This window comes from Eubalaena glacialis, chromosome 2 (genome assembly GCF_028564815.1).
Source record: "Eubalaena glacialis isolate mEubGla1 chromosome 2, mEubGla1.1.hap2.+ XY, whole genome shotgun sequence".
In the NCBI taxonomy this organism is placed as follows: domain Eukaryota; kingdom Metazoa; phylum Chordata; class Mammalia; order Artiodactyla; family Balaenidae; genus Eubalaena; species Eubalaena glacialis.
Window position 1 is genome coordinate 19,557,745 of NC_083717.1, and position 13,490 is coordinate 19,571,234.

At 37.6% G+C, this 13,490-nt stretch overlaps 1 protein-coding gene across 1 annotated transcript in view; it reads left to right on the forward strand.

The window, feature by feature from the left end:
• YME1L1 (YME1 like 1 ATPase) overlaps positions 1-1,002 on the forward strand; it is a 32,256-nt gene extending 31,254 nt beyond the window's left edge. The window contains exon 19 of the mRNA XM_061181626.1: positions 485-1,002. Within this exon, the coding sequence (XP_061037609.1) occupies positions 485-628 (144 nt within the window). The 3' untranslated portion in view covers positions 629-1,002. The remainder of the gene's footprint in view (positions 1-484) is intronic.
• The last annotated feature ends 12,488 nt before the right edge of the window (positions 1,003-13,490 follow it).

Consider the following 13,490-nt stretch of genomic DNA (forward strand, 5'->3'; position numbering starts at 1 on the left):
CAGGGATCACCTTTAATGATACTGTATTACAGTATTGAGAGGTGAGTGTGTTACCAAGTAAAAGAATGGAAATTATATCTTTTCTGGCTATTCTAGATTGAGTAAATTGGTGAAATCTCAAGAGGCAGAAGGAGCAAACTCCCTTTCCTTTTAGCATGTATATTGAAAAGAGAAATAGATGTCTATGTTCACAGACCTTATTTAGAAAGCAGATGAGTACAATGTATACTTTTATTTTTTAAGTAGCTTTTTGTTTAAGTAGTCCTCAGTTATCTCTATGATAGATTTTGAGATTAAAAATATAACATTTGAAAGTATGAAAGAGTTATCTTTAGGTAACCAAGCTTTTAAATGCTTTTATCTTTTATAAATAGAAGTCAATAGATTTTATATTTTTTTAGGGTACATAAAGGCCTTTTATCTCATTTAGGGTTTTTGCTTCTCCTAAGGTTTTTGCCTCTTACATATCTACTTTGTATTTCAGGATTCGTATGAGCGAGCAAAACATATCTTGAAGACTCATGCAAAAGAGCACAAGAATCTAGCAGAAGCTTTATTGACCTATGAGACTTTGGATGCCAAAGAGATTCAGATTGTTCTTGAGGGGAAGAAATTGGATGTGAGATGATAGCTCTTGATGCATTGTTGGTTTTATTGCAAGACCATAAGTAGCACTGCAGTAGTCGTATTTTGCAAGACTTTTCTCCCATTCTTGGCATCACTCAAGGGTGTGAAACACTTTGTCAGTCTTTTGTCACATTTATCTAATTTTGATTATTCTCATGATGGACACCTACTGCAAATAGCAAATTTATTAAAGAAAATAAAGAACTATCAGGATTGAAAACAGCTTGTTTGAGAAATGTCAATCAGTTATTAAGTTGAAAATAAGTAATGATTTTATGGTTGGTTACAGTGCTAGATGTGAATAGAAATTGTGCCTTTAGCTCTTGGGAAGTATTTTTACTTAGGAAAATAAAATTCTTGAAGGATTGTCTTTATTTCTAGATAGTATCACTTATCTTTGATAAAGAAATGATGCTATTTGGCTATTCATAAATCATATTTCTACATACATCAGTGGAAACTTCATTAAGATGCACTTAATTATGATCTAGATTGACCATATATAAAGTGTTTTTTTAAAAATCTAAGAGTAGAGAATTGTGAACCTACAGATACAATCAGAATTTAAATGATTATTATAAGCTTTTTAAAATGCAACTTGCATTTTCATGGTCTTTTTTTTTTTTTTAACATTACTATCGCTCTGAAAATGAAGTTTATTTCAGAGCAGCAGTATTTTGTTAGATAAACAAGTAACACACCTCAAATTATGAATAACTATGTAATTATGCTTTGCATTGAAACCAAAATAAAACCAAAAACCCAGTCCCATTCAGAGTGAACTTTTGAATTATGCTGTGTTAGAAATGGAAAGTTGTTTTTATTTTTCAGTCAGGTTTTGTGAATATGAATGTGTTGTTACAGGATTTACAGATGACTTTATTTAACTCAGTAGAAAAATTATTTTAGAGCACATTGTATTGGTTTTACAACCATATTATATTCTTGAAGTGATTTTATTAAAATTACCTACAGTTTTCTAGTAACTTTTAAGCTGTATATGGTCTTCGTTGAGGTTGGTAGAGGGCGCTTGCTACATGATATTCTTGCCCTTTTATTTGGGTAGTTTAAAATTTTGATGTACTTTCAAACTTAGAGAAACGTTACCAGAATAATACAAGGAATTCCCATATACCCTTGATTCAGATATACCAGTTATTTTCATTTGCCTGTTTTTTATTGCCCCTGCTTCCTTTCTCCCTTTCTCCTCTCTTCCCTCCCTCCCTCCTTCCCTCCCCTTCTCTCTGTGTTTATATATATATATGAGTATACTTGTCTTTGTGTGGACACATGTTTTCATTTGTCTTGGTAGACTTCTAGAAATTGCTGTGTGATGTGGTGAGTTTCTGTTTAACTTTTTAAGAACCTGATGAACTGTTTTGAAAGTAACTATATAATTTTATGTTCCAACTACCAGTGTATGAAGGTTCCCATTTCTCCATATCTTGTACAGTGTTTCTTATAGTCTTGTGTTTTTGACAAAGCCAATCTAGTGGGTATGAAGTAGAATCTCACTGTGGATTTAATTTACATTTCCCTAGGACTAGTGATTTTGAACATCCTCTGCTAGGCTTTTGGTCATTTGTATATTGTCTTTGGAGAAATGGCTGTTGAAATCCTCCTTCCCCTCTTTGGGTTGTTGTCTTCTGTGTTGTAAGAGATCATATAGTCTAAAGACAAGTCCTTTATCGTATGGATCTTGTTTTTTTTTTTAATCCAGTCTGAAAATATCTGTTGTTTGAGTAGGGTATTTAATTCATTCATATTTAATATTTATGTAGTTGCTTTTACATCTGCCATTTGCTATTTGTTTTCTGTTTTTCTCGTATCTAAAGAGATCCCTGTGTTCCTCTTCTTTTTTTTTGGCTGCACAGCATGGCTTGTGGGATCTTAGTTCCCCAACAGGAATTGAACCCGGGCCCTTGGCAGTGAGAGCACGGAGTCCTAACCACTGGACTAACAGGAAATTCCCTGTTCCTCCTATTGTGAATTATGTCTTAGCAGTTGCCTAGGGATGACAATATGCATTTATCACTCTTAATCACAGACTCCTTCAAAATAATACAAGTTTAATTCTGTCAAAATGTAGTAAATTTGTTCCAGTATATCTCCTTTTCTTTTCTTTGTGCTATTGTTGTCATGTTACATCTGTACGTGTTACAACAACTTAATACAATGACATTAACTACTGGTTTATATAATCTTAAGTCCTCTGTCTTTATCTAGGGATGTCTTTATTTTGCCTTTGTTTTTTAAGGATATTTTTGCTGGATATAGAATACATGATTAACAGTTTATTCTTTAATCACTTTGAATGTGTCGTCCCACAGCCTCTGACTTCCATTATTTTTGGTGAAAAGTCAGCTGTTAATGGTAATTTTGGTCTCCTTTTCCAATAGGTGGTTTTTCACTTGCTGCTTTCAAGAATTTTTTCTTAGCCTTGTCTTTTAACAGTTTGACTATGATGTGTATAAGTGTGGATATTCTTGTGTTTTTCCTACTTAGGATTCGTTGAGCTTCTTGGATCTGTAGATTAATGTTTTTCATCAGATTTGAGACGTTTTTGGCAATTATTTCTTCAAATATATTTGCCCTTTCTCTCTTCTTCTGGGATTCTCCTTTCACATGTGTTGGTGTACTTGATGTTGATCTGGTCTCTGAGGCTTTGTTCATTTTTTTCATTGCTTTTCTCCCTCTCATCTTCAGATTGAATACTTTCTGTTGATTCAGCTTCAAGTTCACTGATTCTTCTTCTTTCAACTGAATTTTTCATTTCAGATATTATATTTTTCAGCTCCAAGTTTCTATCTGGTTCTTTCTTATACCTTTTATCTCTTTACTGAGATTCTTCATGCATTGCATCATTTTCATCATAGCTCTCATTAAGTCTTTAAACATGAATTCCATTAGTTCTTTGAACATGTTCATAATAGCTGCTTTTAAGTCTTTGCTCATTCTAACATCTGGAGATACTCAGTTCCTATTGAATGCTTTTCTTCCTCAGTAAGGGTACACTTTCTTCTTTCTGTGCTTTGTAATCTTGTTAAATTTCAGATAATGTAGCAATTACTAATTCTGAATTTTTCCCCAGAGGGTTGTTCTTGTTTTATTTAGTAACTTGCCACCAGTAAATTTGTGAAATCTGTCTCCACGGCAGTGTGCAGTCACCGATGTCTCTACTCATTTTTTAAAATATTAAATCTTGCTTCCTAAGTGTTGCTGCTGTGATTGCATAGCTTAGCATATAGCCAAAGATTGGACAGAGGTTGTGTTCAAACCCGATCAGTCAGGCCTCCACTCTGCCAATGGATCTGTGTGGGCTGGCAAGTACATTCAGTGTTCAGGTCATTTTCAAGTCTGCTCTGGTCTGTGCTTTCTGATGGGCTTTTTTGCTTCTCCCTTGTGCATATGTGCAGGCTTTGGCAACCCATGTACCCATGGTATGTGGGTGGCCTGAACCAGCTTCAGTTTCCGCTTTGCATGCCTGTACATCTGGAGTATATAGAGTGCTTATCAAACCCAGATGGCTGTCTTACCTCCTAGAACTTCCAGTGAAATCCCTAACTACTCTGATGTTTGCCCAAAACAGGACTACAACCTCACTGAGCCTTGTCTGCTTACCACTGAGCTCCCAGGTTAACTTACAATGCATCGTATCAAATGAGTCCTCTCTGGCAGTGACAGGAAGCCTTGTTCCCTGGGTCTGCTGTTGCCCTGGTTGAACTACTGCACCCGTAGACCTGGCCCAGGATGTGGCAGCACAGGAATCCCACAGGCTCACAGGTTCTTTCCCTAACTGGGTTTCATGAATAAGCACTTCTTAGTTTGTTGTAGATCTTCAGTTAATTTCCAGAGTGCTGAAATGGCTGTTTTATTAAACAGTTTATCCAAATTTATAGCTGCTTTTTAAAAAATGGAGATGATTTGTCAACCTCCTCCCCTCATCAGGCCGAAAGTGTATTTCCCCAGCTTATTTGAATCACATTTCAACCAAATCAGTTTAATAAGAATGGACTTCGAGAGGACTTGTAAACTTTTTAAAGCTCTCCATTGAAAGCTACCACAATGCCAGAGTTTTACAAGTAACCTGTACCTATTAAATAGATTACTTGTGGTAATTGATACATGTTTTATTTTTAGATATTCTTTGTTCATATTCATTTTAAAGTAAATACTGAGTTACTACAATCTGGCTAGTTATAAGCGTTTTTCTTAATGTAAGTATGTAATATTTTAATAAAATATGTTGGAATGTAGACTTGATCTTTGAATTGAAAAAATAACACCTAGTCGTGGACATAAAATTTGGAGAGTTGATACATTTGAACTGAGGATTTATTTCTATGTAGATTCTCCCCTGCCCCCATTCTGTCACATGAATCCCTATTCTTTTGGGCAAGAATGTGATTCCCCGACACACACACCTCCCCACCTTTTAAAACAGAAACTTAATTTAGTTATGTATCAGTGCTTCATATGGGAATATAATGGGTGGCTAATCTGTTGTGAATTTGAGAATGTATTTCATGAAAAAAAGAAATTACAGAGCTGCCAAAGAGAGAGGGTGAGAGGGAGAGAGGTCGTAAAACCTAGTTTGGGGAACTCGATAAGAATCTAATCTCCTGCAGTTCTGGGAGCAGGTATGTAACTCATACCCAGGGAGCCTGGAATCTGAAGGAACTGGTAGGTCGCTTTGGCTCAGGACAGGAGAAGAACTGCTAATGTGTTGAGACTGTTCTGCACTCTCAGCATTTGCTTCGACAAAGACTGTTTGAGTGCTTATCGAGAACCAGATGTTGGTCAAGCGTGAAAGAAAGTGAGCCATGGTGGTGGATCCACGTTGGATACCTCACAAAAGGGCCACTTAGAGGTGTGAACAGGCCTCAGAACAGGATAGTCCAAAGTGGGGCTCTGGATTCCTTAAGAGCTAAGAAGAAAGAATGGATTACATTCACTTAGGTCAAGGGAGTTACAGGTGAGAACAGCTGTGGGCACAGAAATGCCCCTGAGAGAAAGAGTCAGCTTTAAAACAATTGCCAGATCCAGACTGCTCAAAACCATCTTACATGAGAACTCTACCACCCCCTGTGGTTTTGAACCTGGCAGCATGGGAAACCATAATTAGCCAGCTGAAGGAGGAAGGATGGGATGAGGCAGGAAAGAAGAGGACCATGCCTGCTTTCCACCCCTACTGCAGGTGGTCTGCCTGTAGCATGGCCTAGCTGATTAACTCTTGGCATTTTTATAGTTATGTATAGTTATGTGGGGCTGGACATTCTTTTTCAGTGCTTTGTGAGTTAAAGCAACTCTGGACTTAACTACCTGAGAGTAAGGGTTTTCAACCTGGGTTGGGAGAAGAACCTCTGAATATTTAAAAGGGTAGTGGGAGATGAAGTTGCCTTCTAATTATATCCCATGAGTCAAAAATAGTGGCTACATATATTAACAGATTTTTGTTTGAACACTTTTCTGGGTGATATAATTCTATTCATAAGATTTTTCAAAATTGAAATATTTGTGTAATTTCCATCATAATCACGTATGGGATATGTGTGTGAGTAACTATTTTAACAAAGCTTCTAATGTCTTGGTATTTTTAAAAATTTTTATTGAAGTATAGTTAATTTACAATGTTGTATTTCAAGTGTACAGCAAAGTGATTCAGTTATACATATATACCTATATATATTCTTTTCCAGATTCCTTTCCATTATAGGTTATTACAAGATATTGAGTATAGTTCACTGTGCTATACAGTAGGTCCTTGTTTATCTGTTTTATGTATAGTAGTATGTATATGTTAATCCCAAACTCCTAATTTATCTCCCACCACCGCCCCCCTGCTATCCCCTTTGGTAACCATAAATTTGTTTTCTATGTTTGTGAGTCTGTTTCTGCTTTGTAAATAAAATAAGTTCATTTGTATCTTTTTTTTTTTTTTAGATTCCACATATAAGTGATATCATGATGTCTTTCTCTGACTTGACTTCACTTAATATAATAATCTCTAGGTCCATCCATGTTGCTGCAAATGGCATTATTTCATTCTTTTTTATGGCTGAGTAATATTCCATTGTATATGTATACTACATCTTCTTTATCCATTCACCTGTCAGTGGACATTTATCAAAAAGATACATACACCCCAGTGTTCATAGCAGCACTATTTGCAATATCCAAGACATCATGGAAGCAACATAAATGTCTTGGTATTTTTTATATGATTTTATTTCCTCCTCCCCCTTATATGATATTTTATTGTACTATATTATGGTTCAGTATTCTTTCCCCTTAAAATTCGTATGCAATTTAGTCATGTTATATTTCCATAATCATTATCAGTTGAATACTTAATATTGAAATAGCTAATCTAGGGATTTAGTAGAATGATCTATTTACTCTATTGTTAAAATAGGGACAAGAGAAACTGCTTTTAGTTGATTACAGCTCTTATTTCCCCCTTTATTCTGTTGATAACATTTTTATGATTATGTTAAAATTCAGGAATTATTTTGTGGGATCTTATTCTTTGCTCTCCATTTTATGTTGGTAAACTCTAAGGTTATATATCCTTGGTCCTTTTAGCTTCTGTCTATATTTTTGTATCATCTGTATGCTGATGACTTCTTAGTCTTTCTCTACAGCCCTTTTCCATTTAGGCTACATGTCCAACTGTTTTTCTCCGTAGTATTTGAGTTGTATGTTCATAAGAAGCTGTTCTTGGGGACTTCCCTGGTGGTCCAGTGGTTAGGACTCCGCACTCCCAATGCAGGGGGCGCGGGTTCAAACCCTGGTCCGGGAACTAAGATCCTGCATGCCACATGGCACGGCCAAAAGAAAAAGAAGAAGAAGAAAAAAAAAGCTGTTCTCTAATTTTTTGTTTCTGTGTCTGCCTTTTCCCACCTGGTGTTGAGTTCTAGGAAGAAATCTTGAACACTTGTATCTCTAAGACTAAATGGAGTGCTTTATAGGTAGACAGCTAATAAATTTTCAGTGAGTGAAAGAATAATAGGCATTCAGTAGATGTATCCTAATTCCCCCATCAGGCAGAGCACTGGAACAGATGGGTCAGATTCTCCATAGACGGTTAAATAATGCCATAGAGAATATGAGTAGTAAGCGGTTTTTTCATCTTTGAAAATATCGCAGTGACTATAACAATAAAGAAGATGGAATGTCTTCTTGAGGAAAATATGCCTTCTTTTTTGGAAGATAAAATGTGCAAGGTAGGACTGAGTGCCAGGCTAACAGTATCTTTTACATAGAAGGATCTGTTAACTGGATAAAAAGATAACTTTAAGACCTGCAGCATGTGAAATTCCTTAAGTATTCTGGATTGATTTCATACAAGATGTGTTTTATCTTTGATCAACCAGTTGCCTCCATTCACAGTCCTGAGGCATGTTAAAGACCAGTTGTTGGTAAACTTGAGATGTTAGGAATGTCTGTATAACTCTCCTGGAAGTTCTGAACTAGGTGATGAAAGAGACAAAGGTGCGAGAAGACGGAGAAAGAAGAGACAAAATATAGAGGATTGGAGAAGATGGTTGCTAAAGGATTTCCAGGAAGAACAAAAGAGAGACTGTGTTTATATTATTCGGAAATAAGCATCGTTATCTAAAAAGAAACCCAAATCAACTATAACCAAGATATCAAATGACTGAATGATTATAAGAAATCTGTGAATCAAACTATGCAAAGCCTGGGGCTTCCCTCGCAGCGCAGTGGTTGAGAATCTGCTGCCAATGCAGGGGACATGGGTTCGATCCCTGGTCCTGGAAGATCCCAAATGCCTCGGAGCAACTAAGCCCGTGTGCCACAACTACTGAGCCTGTGCTCTAGAGCCTGCGAGCCACAACTGCTGAGCCCGTGTGCCACAACTACTGAAGCCCACACTCCTAGAGCCCGTGCTCTGCAACAAGAGAAGCCACCGCAGTGAGAAGCCCACGCACCGCAACGAAGAGTAGCCCCCACTCACCGCAACTAGAGAAAACCCGTGCGCAGCAATGAAGACCCAACGCAGCCTAAATTAATTAATTAATTAATTAATTAAAAAAAAAAAAACTATGCAAAGCCTGATGCACAATGTTTCCTGGTGGAGGGAGCATAGCTCCCACCAGGTAGAAGCATCTTGTCAGCATTAACTCTGCTAGGCCAAAAGGTTCATAATTTTTTATTTTTAATTTTGCTGAAAGATAATGTTTTATACTGTTACAGCACAAAGAAAACTGACTTCAAAATTTATCAAAACTTAATGTGATTTTTTTTCTTCCTGTTTGGGAAGTTGATAGGAGGGCAAGTGCATACTTGTACCCTGGTTCCGCTTTCTGTATGCTTCTTCATCCTTGTTAGATTTTAAGATTCTTAAGTTCATGCTTCTTCTTAGTGTCATAAGATCTCCTCAGATCCTCTCATATAAAATTTGAAGAAAGAGTTGTTAAAGGAGTACATATAAGGTAAAAAGAATGTCTCTCTTGGTTAGGTTTTATAGAAAATACACCTTTTCTTTTCTTTTTTTTTTAAATACACCTTTTGTAAAAGTGAACTGTTACTATGCTTCTCAGTACCCCGAATCACAAATTTCATTTATCCACCAAAGCTGCTGTTGGTCACTGTTAGAACTGATTATATGGTTAGCATTATATTTTGTAAATTACTTGTGATGCCAAGGTGATGTTTAGGATTTGTGCTTAACTCTGGGGGAAATATTTCTTTAAATGGATAATGCTGATTTTTTTTTAAAGAGGGTTAACATAAATCATAACAGTGGGAAAATAAATTTTTACCAGAACTTTCAAACTATCTCCTATTTCCTATGCACCTAATACCATCAGCATGAAGTCATCCACATAATGGGTAAATTTGATGTCCTGTAAGGTAGTGAGAATATCAAGATCTTGGTGGATTAAATTATCACAGAATTATCAGCATTTGATGAGCAAATGTTGTCTTGAGGCAAGATGATGAAGTTGAACCCCTATCCATATCAAGTAAGAGTAGAAAGCTTCTGGTACCCATGGTTAATTTGTGAACTGGTTGTATCCTTTGATCATTAAAAAAAAAATTTAGGGGACTTCCCAGGAGGTTCAGTGGTTAAGACTTCGCCTTCCAATGCAGCGGGTGTGGGTTTGATCCCTGGTTGGGGAACTAAGATCCTTCACGCCTCACAGCCAAAATAACCAAAACATAAAGCAAGCAATATTGTAACAAATTCAGTGAAGACTTTAAAAATGGTCCACATCAAAAAATCTTTTTAGAAAATTTAGTTCCTTGATTGTAAACAAAGAAAGAATGTTTTATTAATTATGCATGTTAATGCCTTATCTATATTTGCATTTATACTGATTTTTTTTTTTTTTTGGTGGCTGCACCGGCCCTGGCAGCGAAAGCGCCAAGTCCTAACCACTGGACCGCCAGGGAATGCCCTATACTAAATTTTTTGGTCACAAATTTTATGTGGCCAAACGTACTGATACTTTCTTTTGACACTTCCATTGTTTTTGTTTGAAAAATCTTCAAAAACTTATAAATAATACCACTCATCCATATTTTCTTCTAAAATATTTAATGGTTTCATTAAAAAGACTAAATATTTTTACTACCCTGGAGTTTCTTTTGGTGTATATGTTGAGATATGTAGTTAACTTCTTATCACTAATTGATTTTTCCCAAACCATTTATTAATAATCTATATCATTCTCATTGATTTGTATAGTTTCTCTTATGTTAATAAGTTCTCACCTCTTACTGTTTTCCAGTAATATGCTTATTCTTCTGTAGGCTAGTATTTAATAATTATATTTTTATATTTACTAATTATATATTTTATAATCTAACAGAAAAAATTTAATTTATCTTAACTTTCTTTAAACATATTTAAAGCTATTTTATTTTAACTAGAAACAAATCACTATATGTCTATGCAAAAGCAACATGTTTATTGCTGAAAAGTTAGAAAATATAAATAAGAAAATAAATATGAAAGAAGGAAGACCTTAGTAGTGAGAGTGGATGTAGCTATGCCTCATTCTCCTAACACTGGGTCCCCCACGTGCAAAGTTCTGAGGGGTGATGCTAAGCTTTTGCCCTACCTCCTTCCCCTCTTAGAACCCACTTGGGTCCCAGGTTGGTGACTGAGGCACCTAATTTGTTTCCAGTGAAAAAAGTTTGGCCACAAAGGGGATGGCCATAACACCTTTCTTGGTACCAACTCCCTATAAAACTAAGAGGTCCTATGTTTGCCACAGACTCTGGAGCAAAAAACGGCTTAAGACTTTATGAAGTAGAGATGCTGACCCATTTTTCTTGTAGATGGAAGTGCATTGCTGGCTGACTGTAGTCATGAGAAAATAAGCTCAGTACCAATATTTGCCTTCTCCTCATAGGAAGCAAAGACCCTCGTTGGAAGGGCTAAAGTAGGCACGTTGCCACCTGATGCTCCATATCCTCACAATGCTGGGGGGTCAGGGACACGGGGGATAGTCTGGATTCTATGGGGGAGAAGTGTGGAAGTAAAACAGCTGAAATTTTAATTTGCATTCCTAATGAGTTTCAGTGTTTGAGAGTTACAAAGAAAAGTACACACACCCCAGTCTGCCTACGGAATCTCAGGAGTCACAGATGGTGTCTGCTCTGGCTAGGTAGCGAAGGTAGGAAGAGGGTGAAAATTTTTTCCAGCTATAAACTGCCATGATAAGCAGAAATTATCCTAAGGGGGCCACAGAGATGAGGGGTATGTTGGGCATGAAAATGCTCAGATCAGGTCTCCAGTGTTAGGGACAGGGTAACCAACCATGCCAGTTTTCCCAGGACTGTCTTGGTTTTAGCACTGATAGTTCTGTGTCCCAGGAATGCCCCAGTCCTGGGCAAACTGGGGAACCTACTTGGGACACATAGTAGACTGACAGCCCCAGCAGCTGTCCTTCTGGATCCACGTCTGTGTCTGTCCTATGCCCATGGTTCCCACGACTGCTCCCAGCCATTGTACCCACAATAGGGGTAAAATACCCATTTTACCTAGGCCCATTCCTGGAAGATGCGGGATTTCTTTATCGTAGGACTTTGGCTCCAGGACTCCCCTTTGGCCTGGCCAGAAATGTTGTTAGAACTGTGCTGCAGTTTTAGACTCTCTCTACCCAATCCTCTTTGTTTCCCTCTACCTCCACTTCTTCCATTCTTCCTAGCTCCCTCCCTCCATAATTTTCTATGGCCACTTAACATATTACCACAAATTTCGTGGCTTAAAACCACACATATTTATAGTATAGTTCTGGAGGTCAGAGGTCTGAAATGATTCTCACTGAGCTAAAATCAAGGCTGCATTCCTTTCTGGAGGTTCTAGAGGACAATTAGTTTTCTTGTCTTTTCTGACTTGTAGAGGCCACCTGTATTCCTTGGCTTGTGGCCCCTTCCATCTTCAAAGCCAGCAATGACCTGTCGAGTCTTTCTCACATCATTCTGACACTTTTGCCTCCTCCTTCCACATATGAAGGACCCTTGTGATTACACTGGACCCACCTGGATTTGTTAAGGCATCCATAACAGATGTTTTTCATCATAAAACAGATATTACTCTGACATTATTAATTCCATTAGCATATCTATTAAATAAGTACGCAGGAAACCACCAGGGCATTATTTGAGTCTTAGATAGGCATGGGAGCTCTAAGCAACATCTTTCCTTTTTTTAAAAAAAAAAATTTATTTATTTATTTTGCTGTGGCAGGTCTTAGTTGGCAGCACACGGGGTCTTTTAGTTGCAGCATGTGGCATCTAGTTCCCTGACCAGGGATCGAACCTGGGCCCCTTGCACTGGGAGCGTGAAATCTTAACCCCTGGACCACCAGGTTAATCTTAACCCCCCTTATCTTTTTTAAAATATTAAATCTTGCTTCCTAAGTGTTGCTGCTGTGATTGCATAGCTTAGCATATAGCCAAAGATTGGACAGAGGTTGTGTTCAAACCCGATCAGTCAGGCCTCCACTCTGCCAATGGATCTGTGTGGGCTGGCAAGTACATTCAGTGTTCAGGTCATTTTCAAGTCTGCTCTGGTCTGTGCTTTCTGATGGGCTTTTTTGCTTCTCCCTTGTGCATATGTGCAGGCTTTGGCAACCCATGTACCCATGGTATGTGGGTGGCCTGAACCAGCTTCAGTTTCCGCTTTGCATGCCTGTACATCTGGAGTATATAGAGTGCTTATCAAACCCAGATGGCTGTCTTACCTCCTAGAACTTCCAGTGAAATCCCTAACTACTCTGATGTTTGCCCAAAACAGGACTACAACCTCACTGAGCCTTGTCTGCTTACCACTGAGCTCCCAGGTTAACTTACAATGCATCGTATCAAATGAGTCCTCTCTGGCAGTGACAGGAAGCCTTGTTCCCTGGGTCTGCTGTTGCCCTGGTTGAACTACTGCACCCGTAGACCTGGCCCAGGATGTGGCAGCACAGGAATCCCACAGGCTCACAGGTTCTTTCCCTAACTGGGTTTCATGAATAAGCACTTCTTAGTTTGTTGTAGATCTTCAGTTAATTTCCAGAGTGCTGAAATGGCTGTTTTATTAAACAGTTTATCCAAATTTATAGCTGCTTTTTAAAAAATGGAGATGATTTGTCAACCTCCTCCCCTCATCAGGCCGAAAGTGTATTTCCCCAGCTTATTTGAATCACATTTCAACCAAATCAGTTTAATAAGAATGGACTTCGAGAGGACTTGTAAACTTTTTAAAGCTCTCCATTGAAAGCTACCACAATGCCAGAGTTTTACAAGTAACCTGTACCTATTAAATAGATTACTTGTGGTAATTGATACATGTTTTATTTTTAGATATTCTTTGTTCATATTCATTTTAAAGTAAATACTGA